Here is a 21,311-nt window from a genome sequence, read left to right on the forward strand (position 1 = left end):
GAGAGAGAATCAGAGTTAACGTTTCGAATTGAATATAACTTTTCTTCAGAACTCGACTTGAAACGTTAACTCTGTTTCTCCCTCCACAGCTGCAGCCAGACCTGCTGAGCACATTCTGTTTTTATTTAAGAAGATAAGCAGTCTACTGTAAGCAACTGTTAGTACTGAATCACTTCTGGTTGCATTGCTACAAAAGTGGTGCTGGTAATGTATTAATACTGCTAATTTATTGGATGCATTGTAGAATCTGGGCTGGAGTCATAATGCTGTTGTACAGTATGCCCATTTCATACATATCTGTACTGTTCTTTGCTTGAAGGTGATGTATGTTAGCAAATGCTGGATTATCTGATTGATTCAAATACAGCATCAAACTCTTCCAATTCAAAGTTATAAATAGTTCTTATGCAATTTCCCTCATTGTGATTGAGGCAAGCATCTAAATGTTAAAAAAAATGAAGGTATATCATTTTAAAAAAAGGATTTAGATGTCTAAGTTAACCTTATTTACTTACACAGCATTTAATACAAAAATGTTACTGCTTTCATAAATTCATGTTTATAAGGACAGTTAAGTGATCATTATCCCAAATAATTTCCCTGATATTCTTGCTCTCCTCAAAAAATGTATTTGTTTTTTAAATAAATGACTGAAGCATAAATCAGGATACAAAAAAGGGCTATTATTAATAATCTGGTAAATGAAATTTACAAATGAAGAGTGTTGATATGTTTGAGGAAAGAAGCAACCTCTGTCCATTTCAACCTTTCACAGTCAGATTGAAGAAACATTGTCAGAGCAATCTGTAGGGAGCTTATACTTAGAATCAATTCTTGCCATACCTGACCAAAACGTTGTTTTATACTATCAGGAGGTTCAAAGTGGAGAATGTTCTATTCTGCAGCACTAGCATCCCTGACCTTGAGGAACACAATAAACCATCTGGTTCTATTCATGCGAATACAGTTACTTGTCAGACTACTGACAGGGAGTTTGAATATATCTTTGTATTGCATTTGTTCGATGCGCGCTCAAGGTCTTTCTAGGTGGTGTGCCATGCTATTGTGTATGTTGAAAGGCTGTGGGTAAAGATGAAAAGTATGAAATAAAATTGTGAAACCATTTTTATTAACAATAAAAGCAATAGAATATCTTTTTGATGAGATGGCCATGCCATCAGGTGACAGGCTGCTCTCCGCCTTGGAGTAACTGTGTTTATCCTCAGGTTATTTTCTTATTGTGACGAGAAATTGCCATAAAATGTTTGGTCACTGATTTTGACTAAAAATTATACAAGAACACTGGTGACTAATATATTTATACTATATTGCTTTGCTTGCCTTTATTTACAAACTTTCCTTAATTATTAATATTTACTATGTTTCTCCCAGGAAATGGATGAATGGTATAAAAGCAAATTTGTTGATCTGAATCACACATCTGCGAAACGCATAGAAAATATGCGAAGCACAAGAGAACAACTTGCAGACTGTAAGCGGAATGTAAGTAGTTATCAACCCAGCATGGTGCTGCCCCTGCTTTTATTGACAGATTAAAACAAATTCTTGTTGCTTGAAAAATATACTTTGAACTCATCAAATTTATCTAAATGCTTTTCCAGTTAGGCAAAAAAGGATTATTATTAGGTAATAGGGTTGCATGATGATCCAATGTGTTGGAGCTTAGGGAGTGGTATTAGTCAAGCTCACAGCCATGATTCATCCACACGCAGGGTGGAATTTGTGTTGGTGGTGGGGGTCATGCCCACCAGCAGAAGAACCAACAGGAACTCTGCATCACCTCCTTGACAAAGATCCACCAGAATTGAGTGGCCTTCAAGAGTTTAACTGGTCAGCGGCAGGCCTTCCCTGAGCTTTAGGACCACAAGTGTGGAAATATCCCAGCCCCCCACCTCCCCCCACCAACTCCATTGCCCATCAGTGCCACTGGAAGCAGTGACAGCTGTCAGTAATGCACCGACTAGAGGCCTAGGATCACCAGGTGAGTGAAGGAGGGTTGTGGGGAGGCATGGGGATGGGGTAACTGTGGGGGGAGTGTGGTTGGATAAAATTGTGAGGGGGGTGCCTGGACCCTCAATCAGGCACTCAGTGCCTTTCATTGAAGGACTTTCCCCAAGAACCCAGAAGCCAACCAAACAGGATTTGCTTTTCGAGCTTTCCACGTGGTGTCAGCCCCTCCTGCCATAGTGGTGATGGGATCAGGCCCTTAACTGGGAATTAATGTCCATTTAAGGGCTTCAATTAGTGTCTGGGCGGGATGGTTGTCCATGAGCCTTCCTGCCCAGGCTTAATCAGGTGGAAGTGGGAAGGCAGCACAGTCCCCACCCTGCCCTGTACCCTCCTGCCCTATTAAATGTCTCCCACAGGATCCAAACCTGCTGCTGAGGAGGGCATTAAATTCCACCCATAATTTAGCTCTTGCTCTATGGAAGCAAAGGAAAATCCTTTGAGAAGATTTGATGAAAATGTGGGAGCATGTCTCTCATCTGCCCTCTTTGTGAGCAGACAACATAAATTCCTGAGAGAAGAAAAGAAAAGCAAAAATCAATAACTTACAACAAAAGTCTGAAATGCTAGTAGATTTTTTTTGGAGATGTTCAGGATGTGGTGTTTATAAAAGAAACAACTTGCTTTTACATAGCATCTTTCATGTCTTCAGGATATTTTAAATGCGCTTTACCACCAATGAAATGCCAATTAAGTGCAACTACTGTTGTATTATACAATAACTTGCATTTATACAATGTATTTAATGAAGTAACACAACCTGATGTGCTTCATAGGAGCATTATCAAACAAGATATGACACCAAGTCGCAGAGGAGATATTGGTACATGTGACCAAAGTTTGGGAAAAGAAATATGATTTAATGAGCTCTTAAAATAAGAGAGAGGTGGAAAAGCTTAGGGAGGAAATTCCAGAGCTTAGGGCCTAGGCAGCTGAAGGCACAATTGACAGTATGGAGTGATGAAAGTTGGGATGCACAAGAGGCTGAAATTAGAGGAACACAGAGCTCTCGGAATGTTGAAGGGCTGGAGGAGATTGTAAAGATAGAAAAGTGGTGAGACCTTGAAGGAATTTGGAAACGAGAATGAGAATGTTAAAGTCAAACGTTGCTGGGCCGTGATTCAATGTGCGTCAGCCAAAACAAGAGTCATGGTTGAATAGGATTGAAAGTTAGTTAGGATACAGCAGCAGAGGATTAAATAAGCTCAAGTTTATGGAAGATGTAAGGTTGAAGGTCAGCCTGGAGAGTGGTGGAATACTTGTCTTTAGAGATGACAAAGGCATGCATCAGGAGGACAAATGAGGCAGGGGAAGAGATGGGCAATGCTACAGAGGCAGAATTAGAATTGATGATGGAGAGGATTAGAAGTTCAGGGGTTAGAAACTCAGCTCAGTGTCAAATAATAAAGCATTATAGGCTAAAATTGAACAAATTTGTACACATTCAGGTTCTACAGATAGCAATGATATAAATAACTAGTCTATCTTTTAATTCATTCACAGGATATGACTATTGTTGACCAGCATTTTTATTGCCCATCCCTAATTGCCCTTGAGAAGGTGGTGGTGAGTTGACTCCTTGAACCACTGCAGTCCATGTGGTGTAGGTACACCCACAGTGCTGTTTGGGTGGGAGTTCTAGGATTTTGATCCAGTGACAGTGAAATTATGGCGGTATAGTTCCAAGTCAGGATGGTGAATGGTTTGGAGGGGAACTTGCAGGTGGTCATATTCCCATGTGTCTGCTGGCCTTGTCCTTCTAGGTGGTAGAGGTCATGGGTTTGGAAGGTGCTGTTGAAGGAGACTTGATGAGTTGCTGCAATGCATATTGTAGATGGTACACATTGCTGCCACTCTGCGTTTGTGGTAGAGGGAGTGAATGCTTAAGATAGTGGATGTGGTGCTGATCAAGTGGGCTGCTATGTCCTGGATGCTGTTGAGCTTCTTGAGTGTTGTTGGAGTTGCACTCATCCAGGCAAGTGGAGAGTGTTTGATCACACTCCTGACTTGTACCTTATAGATGGCGGACTGACTTTGGGGAGCCAGGAGGTGAGTTATTTGCTGCAGGATTCCTAGCCTCTGACCTGCTCTTGTAGCCACCATATTCATATGGCTACTCCAGTTGAGTTTCTGGTCAATGGTAACCCCTAGGATGTTGATAGCGGGGAGTTAGTGATGATAATGCCACTGAATGTCAAGGGGAGATGGTTGGATTATCTCTTGTTGGAGATGGTCATTGCCTGGCACTTGTATGGCGTGAATGTTACTTGCCATTTGTCAGCCCAAGCCTGGAAATTGTCCAGGTCTTGCTGCATTTGGACATGGACTGCTTCAGTATCTGAGGAGTCACGAATGGTGTTGAACATTGTGCAATCATCAGCGAACATCCCCACTTCTAACCTTATGATGGAAGGAAGGTCATTGATAAAGCAGCTAAAGATGGTTGGGCCTAGGACACTACCCTGAGGAACTCCTGCAGCAGTGTCCCAAATTGAGAGGACTGACCTCCAACAACCACAACCATCTTCCTTCATGCTAGGTATGACTCCAATCAGTGGAGAATTCTCCATCTGATTCCCATTGACTCCAGTTTTGGTAGGGCTCCTTGTTGCCACATTCAGTCAAATGTGGCCTGAGAAGGTTGTGGTGGTGAGCCACCTTCTTTGACCTACTGCAGTCCTTGTGGTGAAAGTAGTCCCACAATGACCTTTTCATAGTAGTTTGGTACAATTTAATGGCTTGCTGAGCCATCAGTCACGTCTGGAGTCATATACAGATCAAACGAAGCAGATTTCCTTCCCTAAAGGACATTAGTGAACTAAGAGGTGTTGTGGTAATCTCATGGGACTAGTAATCCAAAGGCCCAGGCTAATGTTCTGGGAGCATGGGTTCAAATCCCACCATGGCAGCTGGTGGAATTTAAATTCAATCCATAAAAATATGGAATTAAAAGTTGGTCTCAGTAATGGTGACCATGAAACCATTGCCAATTGTCTGATTCACTAATGCTCTTTAGGGAAGTAAATCTGATGTTCTTACCTGGTCTGGCCTACTACATGTGACTCCAGACCCACAGCAATGTGAGTGGCCTAGCAAGCCACTCAGTTGTATAAAATTGCTATAAAGCCTAAAAGGAATGAGACTGGTTGGGCCACCAAGCATTGACCTAGGCACCGTAAATAACACCAGCAAACCCAGCCGTGTTGACCCTGCAAAGTCCTCCTGACTAACATCTGGGAGCTGTCCCATAGACTAGTCAAGCAACAGCCTGATATAGCCATACTCACGGAATTGTACCTTCCAGGAAATATCCCAGACATCACCATCACCATCCCTGGATATATCCTGTCCATCATCGTGCTAAATGGGATAGATTTCAGACAGATCTAGCAGCTCAAAACTGGGCAGGCATGAGGCCAGCAGCAGCAGGAGAATTGTATTCAACCACAATCTTTATCCTCTTGGCACGGTATATCCCCCGCTCTACCATTACCATCAAGCCAGGCAGTCAACCCTGGTTCAATGAAGAGTACAGGAGAGCATGCCAAGAGCAGCATGAGGCATACCTAAAAATGACTGTCAACCTGTTGAAGCTAAAACACAGGCCAAACAGCAGAAGCAGCATGCGTTAGACAGAGCTAAGCAACCCCAGAACCTATAGATCAGATCTAAACTCTGCAGTATTGCCACATCCAGTCGTGAGTGGAGGTGGACAATTAAACAACTAACAGGAGGAGGACACTCCACAAATATCCCCATCCTCAGTGATGGGGGAGACCAGTGCATCAATGCAAAAGATAAGGCCGAAGCATTTGCGACAATCTTCAGCCAGAACTGCTGGGTGGTTGATCCATCTCGGCCTCCTCTGGAGGTCCCCAGCATCACAGATGCCAGCCTTCAGCCAATTAAATTCACTCCACTTGATATCAAGAAATGGCTGAAGGCACTGGATACTGCAAAGGCTATGGGCCCTGACAACATTCCAGTAGTACTGAAGACTTGTGCTCCAGAACTACCCACCCCCCTACCAAGCTGTTCAAGTACAGCTACAACACTGACATCTGCACGGCAATTTTGAAAATTGATCAGGCTTGTCCTGTCCACAAAAAGCAGACAAAACAACCCAGCCAGTTACTGCCCCATCAGTGTACTCTCAACCAGCAAAGTGATGGAATGTGTCATTGACAGTGCTATCAAGCAACACTTACTCAGCATTAATCTGCTCACTGATGCCCAGCTTTGGTTCAGCTAGGGTCACTCAGCTACTGACCTCATTACAGCCTTGGTTCAAACATGGACAAAAGAGCTAAACTCCAGAGGGTAGGTGAGAGTGACCGCTCTTGACGTCAAGGCAGCATTTGACCAAGTGTGGCAGCAAGGAGCCCTAGCAAACCTGAAGTCAATGGAAATCAGGGTGAAAACTTTCTGCTGGTTGGAGTCATACCTAGCTCAAAGGAAAATGGTTGTGGTTGTTGGAGGTCAGTCATCTCAGTCCCAGGACATCACTGCAGGATTTCCTCAGGGTAGCGTCCTAGGTCCAACCATCTTCAGCTGCTTCGTTAATGATCTTCCCTCCATCATAAGGTCAGAAATGGGGATGTTGACTGATGATTGCACAATGTTCAGCACCATTTGCAACTCCTCGGATACTGAAGCAGTCTATGCCCATATGCAGAAAGACCTGATAGTATTCAGGCTTGGGCTGATGAGTGGCAAGTAACATATGTACCACACAATACCAACAAGAGAGAATCTAACCATCGCCCCTTGACGTTCATTGGCATTATCATTGCTGAATCTCCCAATATCAACATCCTGGGAGTTACCATTGACCAGAAACTGAACTGGACTAGCCATATAAATATTGTGGCTACAAGAACAGGTCAGAGGTTTGGAATTCTGTGGAGAGTAATTCAGCTCCTGACTCCCCAAATCCCGTCGACCATCCACAAGTGTGATAGAATACTTCCCACTTGCCTGAATGAGTGCATCTCCCACAACACTCATGAAGCTCAACACCATCTGGGACAAAGCAGCCTGCTTGATTGGCGCCCCCTCCACCATCTTAAACATTCAGTCCCTTGACCACCGATGCACTGTGGCAGCATTGTATACCATGTACAAGATGGACTGCATCAACTCACCAGGACTCCTTCAACAGCACCTTCCAAATCCACGACCTCTATCACCTAAAGGGACAAGGGCAGCAGATGCATGGGAACACCACCACCTGCAAGTTCCCCTCTAAGCCACACACCATCCTGACTTGGAACTATATCAATGTTCCTTCACTGTCGCTGGGTCAAAATCCTGGAATCCCTTCTTTCTTTTTCCACACTCAAGTTTATTCTCTATCACAGACATCTTTCCCCCTCACTTTTTCTCCTACTCAACAGGATCCCTTTCTCATTGTGTGACAATTCATCCTCTCTGCACTCAGATAAATTGTCTTAAGTGGCACAGCCAGCCCTCTATCTACTGTGTGACAGATGACCTCAGTTATCTGGCATTCTCCTCCTGCCTCCTCAAACTCTTCCAAAGATGAAAGTTTGGGTAGCTCTTGGGATACAAAGAACAAAGAACAAGAACAAAGAAAAGTACAGCACAGGAACAGGCCCTTTGGCCCTCCAAGTCTGCGCTATCATATTGCCTGTCAAACTAAAACATTTTGCACTTCCGGGGTCCATATCCCTCTATTCCCATCCTATTCATGTATTTGTCAAGCTGCCTTTTAAACACCACTATCGTACCTGCTTCCACCACCTCCTCTGGCAGCGAATTCCAGACACTCACTACCCTCTGGGTAAAAAACTTGCCGCGCACATCTCCTTTATAGTTTTCTCCTCTCACCTTAAATCTATGTCCCCTAGTAATTGACTCTTCCACCCTGGGAAAAAGCTTCTGACTATCTACTCTGTCCATGCCACTCATAATTTTGTAAACTTCTATCAAGTCGCCCCTCAATCTCCGTCGCCCTAGTGATCAGTCCTGTTACCAGATAGCATTGTACATGCTACAGTGCCACAAGCTGTTGTGCTTGTACTGAATTTCTTGGATTATTCGCCTGTGTGCGCGAAGCAAATTAGGAATTGGACGAACAGAGATCCAATTTTGTTGAAAGACCGAGACCTTGTATTGCAAGGGTAGTCAATATCACCAGTGTGTGAAGAGACGAGACCATTCCATGCCTGCATTACGGTCCTGACTTTTGTAGTCAATTCTGAACAATTGCAAAATGGAAGGTCAGTCCCCTCATAACAGACAAAGAAGCTGCCTCAAAACTCCTGCTGACAAATGATGTTGCCTGTTATACACTGCAACCCAATCCCCATAGAAACATGTTACTTGGTGTAAATGCTGATATGAGCTAAGAAAAAATGCATTTTCCCTGATAACAAAGTGCAATCCTTCCCATAGCAACTAAGTGAAACATTTGTAAACTTTAAACCAATCAGAGTGGGTGTTTCATGGACTTCATCTAGAAATCTGATAGTATCTGTCAACCAGGAGCCTTCCCTGAAATTCTATAAGACCCAATACATGTCCTGGCTGCCTCAAATAAAGTACAATTAGACTAATTCAGAACATGACTACATGAAAAAAAACAAGATCAGAAAATGCTGGAAAGAATTATCATCTGTTTGTCTGGCTTCCAAACGTTTCCTACTTTGGACAGTGACCCAACCCTGTGAGACCATCTCTTGGTAGGAAAACCCCTTTTTGCCATGCTTGGAAAATCAGAGTTCCTCATGTGCACTGAGGAAGCAAAATATGTCAGAGTCTTGCTATGTAGCCTCTCCATTCTTTGAGACTTTCCCAAGGTATGGGGTAAGGTGCCATTTCTGAATGGCCTCAGCCTTTTCTGAATGTCTTCATTCTGCACCTCACCTGAAGAAACCTGGTGCAGGGACCTGCCCTGGAACCCAGCAGACTGGGGTCCGATAGTATCATGGAGCCTAGAAACTGCAAGGTTCCCAGGGGCAGGCTAAAGACACAGCCAGCAATTCTTAAACCCTAAACAAAAACAGAATTCAGTTCTGCTGAAGGGTCATGAGGACTCGAAACGTCAACTCTTTTCTTCTCCGCCGATGCTGCCAGACCTGCTGAGTTTTTCCAGGTAATTCTGTTTTTGTTTTGGATTTCCAGCATCCGCAGTAGTTTTTTGTTTTTAATTCTTAAACCCTTCTTAATCTCCCTCCTCAGGGTGATATAAAGTCCTTGGGCAGAAAAAATACATCCACCTGCTTCCTCCTAGACATAAAAACAATACTCCAGATGCTAGATGTCTGAAATAAAAACAGAAATGCTGGAAATGCTCAGCAGGTCAGGCAGCATCTGCGAAGGTGAGAGAAACAGAGTTATTGCTTCCGGTGTTAATAGAGCAAAAATTGGCTTCTTGATATCCTGCCAACCCAGCTAATCCTCAAAGGCATTGGCAATAATCTTAACCTCCTAAAAACCCATTGTTCCCAGTGAGTACTCAAACCCAACCACTGTGTCAGTGTATTCTCAAAATTATATAGTGGTTTTGCAAAATATACATGTGTATTATTTTACCTTGCTTATATATTTTTTAAAATCACTATTTTTCTACTCTCTTTCAGCTTAAAAGCAGTCAGATGGAATTGGATGCGTTGAAGGCCCGTAGGGCAGTGCTGGAGGTTCAGAATAAAGAAGCAGCAAATAAATATAAAAAAGAGATTGAAGAATACCAGGTATTCACAATGGGATTACTTTACTTTTAAGATGAAAATATAATTCAGGGACACAAGTTGGAAGCATTTCCAATTATTTCTCCTGAAAATTAAAGAACAGCTAATTAATATTCTGATTAAGGATGAGTTCTCTATTTAGCAGCAAATCTGTATTGGCCCAGATATTGTGACCGGTGAAGAAATGGTGCTCGCCATTCATTATGCTGAAAGCTGCCTTTATGATCAAGCTGTACTGGCTGAGCAGGCAGCAGTTCTTGCATATTTGAAAGCACAAATGCAGTAGAGAAGGTTGATGGAGTGGCATGCAGGAGATTGATGGTCACATCACCTGCAGCTTGTAGTTCATGCCAGATAGCAGGTGGAGAGTGAGGTAGGGTTTGAGAACGGGCATTCTGCAGGACCATACTGTCACTCTGAATGTTCTTGTTGATGCCAGATGCAACAGCTTCAGTCACAGCCATCCCCTATCATAAAATCCAGTCTATTATGTTTATGCTGCCAAAATATCTTTAAATTGCTTAAATAAAGTTACGTCATTCCTGCAATTCCACTATATGCTATTTATATAGAATACCTTGTGAAAATGAATCCCAATAACAGCCTGCATTCAGCCATTGTACTGTGAGCAGCAAGTGAATGCACTGGTGGCTTCAAAAAAAAGTTGCTCTTGTATACAAATAGTCGTTTGGTAGTACAGAACTTAAGTATTGCCTTGACCAATTAGGATCAAGCTGCCTGGTTTAAATTTCAGACAATGCTTGGCAGTTAACTGTCAGTCACCCATCACTGGAGCATTCTCTATGGCAATGCCTCTACCAATCAGAGTCCTCTTGCCAACCAATCAGCACTCTCCTCACATACAGTATAAATTGTTGTTTTCCTCTTAAGTTGGTATCCTTGCAAAGTGTCCTGATGAGTTCAAGACAAAAAGCTTTGACATGTCTCTTTTTTCAGCAATACTTAAGTTTCTCTTGGTAAATATTTTATTAGCAAGCAGCGAATTGATTTTAAAATGTTACTCCTGCAGAGCAAAATTGAAAATTTGCAACAACAACTGAGTACCATCAAGGAAAAGATAGCTTTGCATTTACGTGAATATCAAGACCTGCTCAACATTAAAATGGCACTGGAGGTTGAAATTATTACCTACAGGTAACGGAACTTTCAGATGAAAAAGTAAAACATAAAAGCTCGAAATACATAATGGATCCATTGCTATTTGAAAAGAAAAATGATATGTTAATATTTTAGGTAGCACCTCTTCTTCATCAGATAAGACAAAGCAGAAGTTCCAGCTTTGCACCCCTAGAGAAGTGTTTCATTTACCCCGGGTGCAAGTTGGAAATTCAGTTATATACCAAGCATGAATTTCCAAGCATTTAGCTGAAGTGTTTGCCTATCACTTATCTTTCCACGTGCAGGTAGATTTACTACAGTTTAATTTAATTTGAAATTAGTTAGAGTAAAACAATGTTTAAATAATGCAAAGGCAAACATGGTTTCTACAGCTCTTCCTCTGAACTTATGAAGGACAAGCAGCAGAACTCCTGGGTAAATTCATCCCATAGACTCTGGAGTGATGCGAGAGAAACAAAGGAAGGATATTTTCATACAAAAATGTATTAAAACATGAGTTACTATCACACATGTTTATTGAGGCAGCACTATAATATAATTAAAAGTGAATTGGATACGTGTTTGAGAGGTAAGAATATAAAAGGACACAGGTCAAGGGCAGAGAAATGAGACAGCTCCAGTTCAAGAGCTAGTACCAACGTAGCTGTGTTGGACTCAATGTTCTCCTTTTGTGCAATTAACTCTGTGGGAGGGGACGATTTTCATCATTAGATCTGTCACTTCTAAACAGTTTAAAACTAGTTCTAATCCAACCTGAAGTTCAAATACAACTCCAGTTTAAGCTAAATTTCATAATTATTCACAAAGCTGGGTGCAAACTCAAATAGGCCTGAGGAAGACACTAGGAACATAGGAACAGGAATAGACTATCTAGCTCCTCAAGCCAATTCTGCAAACTAGGGATAAATGTTATCTAGTGACATTTTATGCCATAAATGTCCAACAGTGAAATCAGGTTGTAGTGGTAAGAAAGGAAAATAGGAGGATAGTAGCATAATAGTTATGTTACTGGACAACTAAGCTAGAGGTCTGGACTAATGATCTGGAGGCATGAATTTAGACATAACAACTTGGAGGGTCCCCATCAGCAAGTCGACTGATGGTGTCAGTAACAGGAGGGTGGGGCAAACATAAATAATTATTAATAACTGGCACAAAAGTTCATGAAAGCCTAAATACTAGATTTGTTTTGACAAGATTGGGCCAGAAATGGCCTAAAACACCTACCGTTGAAATCAGTAGGTTTTTCAAAGACTCTTCGGCTTGAATTTTCCATGCCCGCCAGTGCTGGGTGCGTTCGGTGGAGTGAGCGGACAATATGGCGCGATCAGTTTCACGACGGCGTAAAACCAGCTCACGATCGTCTACTCAGCCTGCCGATGACAGGCCGCGTTTCTCGCCATCGGATGTCGGCAACCTCATTGTAATACATTAGCATATCTTTAGAAGGTCAGCCCGCCAGACTCATCCCTCCCCCGCTAGCTCGTCTGCCCATATCAGCGGGAAAACACACTGACGTGTTTTATAGCAGCACATAAGTGACGTGCACCTGGTGGGATGCACTTTGCTCAGGACTTCAAGGTTTGTTTGCCTACCTTGCTGCAGTCAGCACTCACAGTCATCAGCGCCAGGCTTCACAGACAGCACCACATCATGTTTAGGGGGGATCACAGGTGGGACTCTACTTACTAAATCAGCCATACGTGGGTGGCTTTACAACGGCTGCAGGGCAAGGTCTTGCTTTGGCAAGGGGGGAGAAGTAGCCTCAGGCAAGGGAAGAGGCTGCAGGTTGAGAGCTGTACTGGAGAAGGAGGGTATCCCAGGGTGTGTGTGGGGGGTACATGTTGATCTGTGCAAGTGGCCTCAAGATGGTGAGGGCTGAGGAGGCAGTCTCCAGAGGAGATGAGGCCAGATGGACATGTGAGGGCGCGTGTGAGAATAGATGGTGATGTCCCTTGAGCTGGCAGTGAGTGAGATGCCAGTGAATGTGTGATGGGCTTGAGTGTGTGAGTTTAGAGTGATGAGAAGGTTGCTATACCCTGGCAGCATGGATGAGATCATTCATCCTCTTTCTGCACTGGATGACCAACCTCTTCTGTGCAGCATTGGCACTGACCACCACTGCCACCACCTGCCATGCTGGATTGGTGATGCAGCTGCCCATCCTGTGGCCAGAGCAGAGGTAGAGGACATCGTGGCGGGCCTCCACAGCATCCAAATGCCATTCCAGTGATGTAATTACACCTGGGGGCTGCAGTCTTTTTGCCTTTTGTGGACATCTTCCCTGCAGTGGTTGTGGGCTGGAAGCACTGAGATGTGTGCGTGCAGCTGGGCTTTAAATATGGCGCGCAGCATGATGAAGTGGCAAGGTGATGGCGTGGTGGGCGAATGAGAGCCAGCCTGCCGTGGAAATGGTGTGTTTCCTGGGAATGCATTAGTAATGCGGTGGGATCGGGATGATATGGCATGAAAACTCACCATCGTGGCCGGCAGGTAAAATGTCATTTTACCTGTCCACTACCACACTTAGTGCAAATCTGGGATGATTCCGCCCTTCATCTAAAAGCGCACCCAGCAATCCCTTTTCTACCAAGTGATTTAAACATGCTAGAAGTTGGTAGCTGATCTGTCTGAATACCAGAAAATGGAGTGGCACCCTCCCCGTACCTTCCTAAATAGGCTAATAAAGCACTTGGCTCTGTCTGATGGTCACTTCAAAAGTCTCCTCAGGCTTGCCCGGAAAGTGACACGTGGCTCAAATTACCTGGCCCTCTGGCAGAACTGGTCCCTCACACATTGTTTACATCTAAAATCAGGACTTAAGGGACACTTTTTAAAAACATGAATTCATAGGTTATGAATGTCACTGACAAAGTTATGTTTATTGCCTGTCCCTAATTGATGATGGGCTGTCTTCTTGAATACAACTGAGTGGCTTGTTAGGCCATTTCAGAGGACCAACTCCCTACCTCTGTAATCCTTTCCCTATTACAGTAATCTCCTCCAGCTCCACAACCCTCCAATATCTGTGCACATCAAATTCAGGCCTCTTGAGCATCCCTGATTTTAATTGCTTCACCACAGGTGGCCACTCCTTCAGTTTCCTTGGCCCGAAGCTCTGGAATTCTCTCCCTAAAGCTCTCCACCTCTCTACCTCGTTTTCCTCCTTCAAGACACTCCATAAAACCTTCCGCTTTGACCAAGTGTCTGATCTAATGTCACCTTATGTGGCTGGTGTCATATTTTGTTTTATATTGCTCCTGTGAAGCACCTTGGGATACCTTATTACGTTGAAGGTGCTATATAAATACAAGTTGCTGTTGTTGACAGTTAAGAATCAACCACATTACTGTGGGTCTGGAGTCACATATAAGCCAGGCCCAGTAAGAATGGCAGTTTCATTCTTTAAAGGATACTGGTGAACTAGATGGGTTTTATGTAATCTGGTAGTTTCTTGGTCACCAATACTGATACTAATACAAACGCTTTTTTTGCCTTCGCTGAAGACAGATGGTTCAGAGTCAGAAAGGGGAAGGCCAGAGTAGCATAAATACAAAGCAAGGGGTGGGGGTGGGATTCAAAGAAAAGATGGGGTCAGAGGGAAGGAATTAGAGAAAGGGTCCAGAGGGCTGTTGGTACCCATAAGTTAGTGTAGCTTGTGATCCTTCACCCCTGAAAGGAAGTTAAAAAGTTTTTTGTTAAAGTGCCAAATGAAGTGAAGGATGACATGAGACTGTGGACCAGGAAAGCTTTGAGATAGTGAGTCGGTGCTGTTAAGAGAGAGGTCGAGAATGTGCATGTGGTGAGGCTTGGCACTGAGTGGATCTTAGGATGCAGCGAGAACTACTTTTTGAGGAATTCTGAATGTCTAGGAGATATCTGGAACCGTGGGTGAATCCAAAACATGAAAGGTAGAATTTCAGTTGGATCCCACGTAGAATAGGTTGGAGCTGGAGACAGTATTAAGGAAGGGTCACCATTCACCTGAAACATTAACTCGGTCCCTCTCCTCAGATTATGTCTGGCCTGCTGAGTATTTCTAGCATTTTCTATTTTTATTACTGATACTAGCTTCTTATTGCATTTATTAATTGAATTTAAATTCCTCAACTGCTGTGGTGGGGTTTAAATTAATGGCCTGGATATTCCAAGCCGTGGCAATGATCATCAGATAGCCAGTGCGTCCATATATACTCCCGACTGGATGCTACCGCGCATTTCTTGCCAGCTCTTCCAAACCTGACTTTGACAGAAATGCACAGCCCAGTGTCTCTCAGAGAACTCCATTAGATCACAGTAGAGTTAGCGGAAGATGGGACATGCCCCTTTATATGGCACTAGCTGCCATATGGTAAATTTAAAGGAATTTGTGGAACCTAGCTGAGCGAAAAGTTACTATTGTGACTCCTTGCCAACAGTGAATACAATGAAAAAAGTAACTCATTTGGCTTTAAATTGTTTTGGGATGTCCTGAGGATATGAAATATGCTACATAAGTGTGTGTTATTTCTCCAATAGACCTATTAATTTCTGCTACTATTTTGAATAAAAGCAAGCTTTGCCCTTCAACCATTTTACTGAACTCGAGTACACTGATACTTCAGGGATGTTAGTTGGAAAATTGAATTCCCCTTGTTAAAGTAAACCTTTTTTAAAAATTTAATCTTACAGGAAGTTAATTGAAGGTGAGGATTCTCGCCTGACAACAGTAATGGGTGGATTCTGCATGGTGGGACAAGGGAACCTCAGCACTGTTGAGAGCATTCCCAAGGAACAGGCTGTGGAAATGACCGAAAGGAAAACTGTACTTATCAGGTAAAAGTAATCCACTCCTCCAATGCCTGTAGTGGATGGAGGAAATTATGAATTGGTAATCCCTTTGGGTATTGTAATACGCCTGTGATTAATGGTGAAAGAACATTCCCCACTCATTGATTACTGTGCAATAAATGGTAAGGTAACTAAATAAATGGTTTTAAAATTACACATAGGTAACGTGCAGAATTCAAATTTTAATTGTAAATACTTTTTTTGAGAAATTTTTGTATCAGACTGGTGTGTTTTCTTTCATTTTACCCTTTTGGTGAAAAATAAGAACACAGGAAAATGTGTTTAAAAATAATACTTAAAATAATGCTCAGTAATTCTTTTCAATTGAGATGGCCTCGGATGTTCATATCTATTTTATAATGGCAATTTCAAACATTGTTTAAACCTCAGTGAATGAATATAAAATAAAACAGTTGATCCTGCATTATGCTTAAGGTAGCTAACAAATGATTGGGAGAAATAATTTATTTAATCTAGCTCCTATTTTAAAGATTAAGGAGGTACTTTAATGATTTTTTTTTTGCTGCTGGCGCTGAGTCTCACTTCTGGGGGCACATATTGGGAATTCAGAGATATATCTCCATGATTTTCTATCCATTCTCTGAGGGGCAAGACTCTACACTAGAAGCACAAGCTCATAAAATTATCCCTGAAATGTTCCAAAACTCATTAGAACTGGAACCATTGCAACTTGGTCTCTAACCCAGACCAGGATTGTGTTCCAACTTTCGTTGCTGTGCTCCAATCATTTATCTACCTATCACTCCATCCCACAAACCAATGAGTTAGGATATTCTGAAAATTCAGGAGAAAGGTTTCTCTTAGGAGTTAATAGCATCGACAGCATTGTAAGATGTGAACATTAGGGTGATATTTTTCCCCTGTGTGTTCATTTTAATGAACACAAAAGTCCATTGCTTATATTGTTGCTTTAAAAATGATTAAAACTAACGCAGAGAAGAAAATATTAGGGTTTGTTCATATTTGATAGTTGCAATTTCATTAAAGAGGAGTAATTATAACTCTCTGTGCTCTGTAGAAATCGGGTGGGTATGGAGTTAAAATTGCTCAGGTTACTTAACTTCCCTGGAAACATGAGGTGACGTCCATCAAGGATACCTGCCAAAGTTGGCAGAGTGCATTTTTCCATATGCAATTGACATTATAAGGACCTGACTGTAACTTTAAATGGACAGCCTGAATAGAAAGCTATTGACAGGTGAAGACTGTAGGAAAGATCAGAGCCAGGAAAAGCCCAAACAGGAATTTTTTTACTTTACTTCTGGGGCCTGGAATTACGTGTCTTTGTCCTTTTCTCCTCTATCGAATGTCCAGGAAATAGGATACCGGGCATTAAGCTGAGGAAAACCAGCTCAATTTTTTCCTGATATTGTGAAGTATCACAATTATGTAAAAAGGTATCCTTTCCAGTTGGGTATTGATGAATTATGAAGAGTATACAGATAATGTTCCTCATGACTCTTATTTCCACTTGAATACTATGGGTCAGATTTTGCTGCTCCTGTTCCTGGGGGTATTGGATTGCTGGGCACATCAAATAGAGATGGCTATGGGGTGCGGGGGGGGGGGGGGGGGGGGGGCACCTGATTTTCTATCCACTTCACTGTGAAATTGCTAATTCTGTAACCTTTTCTTTTAATCTTAGAACAGTTAAAACAGATGAAAACACTTTGCAAAAAGATATGCAAGAAAGAACCATTACAATCTCTGGTGCTGCAGATGATAGTGATGAAGAATAAAAGTCTTAAACAATTCTGATGGTCAAACAGTTTTAAACATTGCTGCAGACATTTAAATTTTAATGCTTTGAGTTCCTTAACAAATATGCCATTTAAAATTTAAAGTATAGAGAGTCAAGGACATTGCCTTGGATGCTTTGGTGAGACTGTGATGCTGCTTCTTTAAACAAATAAACAGGCATTAAACTATTGTGTGTGGCTGTCGTTATGTCTGCTGTATCAAACACTGCAGCTATGTAAACTAAACTCTGTTGCATTTTATGATAATTATTATGAAATTTTATATGAAAATTCAAAAGCATCAACTATAACAGTCAACAAGTGTTTTCCCCTAGTTATGATTTTTAAAATCTATATAGCAGCCTAGCAGCCATGTTACACTCATCAGTTCCCAATGCTTTCCCAGCATAATTTAGCTCAGAGGTGGCACTGTCACCTCTGAATCACAAGGGGCAGAATCTTCTGCTTGCCAGGTAGTCGGGCCCAACCCAATCTCTGGCTGGCAGGGAGCCGAACCCTGCTGGAGAAGCAGGCCCCGCCGCCATTTTACGTGGACGGGCCAATTAAGGCCCGCCCAGTGTGACATCCGGTGGGAAGCGCTATGCGCTTCCTGTGCGGGCATGGGGGGATTCCCCAAATGCGAGAGTGCGCTCTTTCGTGCATGCACATGAAAGAGCGCACATCTCCCTGAGGCTTAGTGCTGCCTCAGGGAGATCGCTGACAGCTGTATAAACATTAAAAATCCGTAACATGTCCCCCTCATGTGACAATGTCACATGAGGGGGACATGTTCATTATTTACACTAAAACTTTATTAAACTTTTTAAATCCCTACATGAAACCTCATCCCACTGGTGGCTCCTGGCCTACCCGCCAACCTTAAGGTTGGACAGGCAGGTCCTTTAATTGTTTCGATGATCCTGTCAATGGCCTCAATTGGCCACTGACAGGTCGGTGGGCGCACAGCTGATTTGGCTGTGCCCCCGCCTTCCTGAAAATTTAAATAGGGTGGGATAATGTCAGGGGTTCCTCCTGACGTCATCCCGCATCATTTTACGTGTCGGCGAGTAGACCCCGCCCCCTGCTCGCTGACAGCAAAATTCAGCCCAAGGTTTCAGGTTCAAGCCCTATTCCAGTGCTTGAGCACAAAAATCAAGGCTGACACTCCAGTGCAGTACTGAGGGAGCGCTGCACTGTTGGAGGTGCCGTCTTTCAGATGAGATGCTAAACTGAAGCCCCATCAACTGGCTCGGGGGGGCGGGATGCAAATGATCTCATGGCACTATTTCGAAGAAGAGCATGGGAATTATCCTGAGTGTGCTGACCGATATCCATCCCTCAATCAGCACCACATAAAAGCAGATTACCTCAACATTGTTCGAGAAATGAGGTTAATTGGGTAGATTGGAGAAGCTGGGGCTCTTCTCCTTGGAGAAGAAAAGATTAAGAGGAGTTTTGGTGGAGGTTCTGGATTGACTAGATGGACAGAAATTGTTTCTGCTGGCAGAAGAGTCGAGAACCAGAGGATACCGATTTAAGGGCCAGAATTTTCACGTTGGTGTGGGCCCCGCACGCCAATGCGTAAAATGATGTGCGGTGACGTCGGGCATTGCGATATTTTGGTGGGCGGGTGCACAATGATCTCTGATGCACGCCTGCCATTAATTAACGGGCCATTTAAGGCAGGAATTGACACTGATTTTTCAGGGCCCGTGCGATCTTCAGGTTGTTGCACGGACGCATCGGGCAGGCGGGTAGGACACATTTTTATAAACCTCATCCACAAGCAGGATAAGAGGGGTGAGTGGGGTAGCGAGTGTTATTTGTTAGACATTTTATGCTTAAACTTATTGCTACTTGCCTATGTGATCAGGAATACTTCAAAACTCTTCACAGCTGCTTGGACAGGAGTAACAGGCTTCAGTTCAGGACTCGAGAGTTAACATCATTTTTGGGGCCTTGCTGGTTCCAGGAAGCCTTCCCTTAGCCTGGGAATGGGAGTTGTGCTCTCCACTGGAGGCACCTTCTCTGAGGAGGGAGGGCCTGAAGAGGAAGGAGGCCAGAAGTCCACATTCAGCCTCCAGGGGAGCCACCTTTGGGAGGAGAGACACAGGCACAAGGGGCGCAGGACCAACAGGAAGCCCAAGGCGGAAGGGGCCGCAAAAGACGCCACTATCCTGCTGCCAGGGTTTACAGGTGGCGAAGCAGCTACCTCAATATGTCTGTGGTGCAGTGCTGAAGGAGGCTCTGTCTCTCAAAGGAGACAGTGACCTCCATTTGCCAGATGATAGGACCTGAGATCTACACTAACTGTGTGGGTGGGCACCCCATGCCAGTGGTATTGAATGTCACGGCTGCCCTCAACTTCTATGCCTCTGGTTCTTTCCAGGGGTTGGTGGGTGATCTTTGCAGAGTCTCCTATACAGCTGCCCACACTTGTGTCAAGCAGGTGACAGGTGCTCTGTTCAGGCGTGCATTGACTTTCATTCACTACTGCTGGGATGAGGCCAGCCAGACAGAGCAAGCCAGAGGCTTTGCAGCGATTGCTGGCTTCCCCCGTGTCCAGGGTGCAATAGACTGTACACATGTGGCCATCAAGGCGCCAATGGGTGAACCCAGTTGCTTTGTCAACAGGAAGGGCTTCCACTCCATGAACGTGCAGATATTGTGTGATCACAGGATGCTGATTCTACAAGTCTGTGCAAGGTACCCAGGCAGCTTCCATAACGCTTACATCCTCAGACACTCCCAGGTGCCGAGGCTCTTCAGTGCTCCGGCTCGGCTGGATGGATGGCTGCTGGGTGACAAGGGCTATCCCCTCAAAAAGTGGCTCATGATGCCTCTCCGCCATCCAAGAACAGAAGCTGAGCAGTGGTACAATAGGAGCCACGCCTCCACAAGGGCTGTGGTGGAGAGAGCCATCGGTCTTCTCAAGATGCTCTTCCAATGCCTGGACCATTCAGGGGCCGCACTCCAGTAACCCCCAGATCATGTGTCGCTGATCGTGGCTGTATACTCCGCTCTCCACAATCCAGATGCTGCGGCTGCACACGATGAGTCCAGTAGTGAGTCTGAGGATGAGCAGCACAGGAGAACGCTGAGGGGGTAGAGGCTGACCTGGAAAACCTCTAGGGAGGCAGGGACACCTGGGAGGCTTTAAACCAATGAACCTTCAGCTAGCACACCACAGATGGACCTCCAACAGACGCCAGGGCTGCAGGCTCCACACTCAACACCTGAGATCAACATCTGCCTGGTTAGGAACATTAACTATGTGCCTTGTCAATACAGCTCAATGACAAACAAGTCACTCGTAACATCATGGGTTCCCGTCCACCTGCAGAAGTAAGGAATCACCCTGAGCCATACTCACATATAAACATTTAATGAATTAACAAAATAAAGCAGAAAAGAAAATGAATGCAAAGGTGTTCAGCATCACACCAACTTGCCATCAACTAATAGTGGGGCAACATATAACCACCAGTGAGAAGCCCGTGGTGTGCCTAAGGTGCCTTAAGTTTACCTTTCTGGGTGCAACATCTAGGTGCTCCCCCCTCGCTGGCACTGGCATCTGAGACAGGCTGATGACTCTGCTGTCCTGTTGGCCTCGATGACCTTGGCGGGCGTCCTCTTGCCCATGAAGCCTTTGATGGCCCCGAACTGGGAGGGAGCGGCCAGTTCCATGGCTGGCATCTCCTCAATTGCCGCAGCCTCATCGGATCCCAAGGTCACTGACAGAGGGGCGGAAGAGCTGCTACCCTCATCCGGAGCACCCTGAGAGGAGCCCGCAGAGATGAAAGGCAGCTGCTGTGCCAACATGAGGTTGCTTCGGACTTCC

The 21,311-nt window shown here is 44.0% G+C and overlaps 1 protein-coding gene across 2 annotated transcripts in view; it reads left to right on the forward strand.

Annotated features, from left to right (window-relative positions):
* Positions 1-17,639, forward strand: part of LOC144680341 (desmin) — a 59,850-nt gene extending 42,211 nt beyond the window's left edge. Inside the window, exons 7-11 of one of the 2 annotated variants that reach the window (XM_078541321.1) lie at positions 1,393-1,503; positions 9,633-9,743; positions 10,771-10,895; positions 15,552-15,695; positions 17,377-17,639. In XM_078541321.1, the coding sequence (XP_078397447.1) occupies positions 1,393-1,503; positions 9,633-9,743; positions 10,771-10,895; positions 15,552-15,695; positions 17,377-17,470 (585 nt within the window). In that variant the 3' untranslated portion in view covers positions 17,471-17,639. The remainder of the gene's footprint in view (positions 1-1,392; positions 1,504-9,632; positions 9,744-10,770; positions 10,896-15,551; positions 15,696-17,376) is intronic. The other variant, XM_078541322.1, reaches the window with a different exon arrangement.
* Positions 17,640-21,311: the final 3,672 nt, after the last annotated feature.

The sequence above is a fragment of the Cetorhinus maximus genome, chromosome 5 (genome assembly GCF_964194155.1).
Source record: "Cetorhinus maximus chromosome 5, sCetMax3.hap1.1, whole genome shotgun sequence".
NCBI classification, from domain to species: Eukaryota; Metazoa; Chordata; class Chondrichthyes; order Lamniformes; family Cetorhinidae; genus Cetorhinus; species Cetorhinus maximus.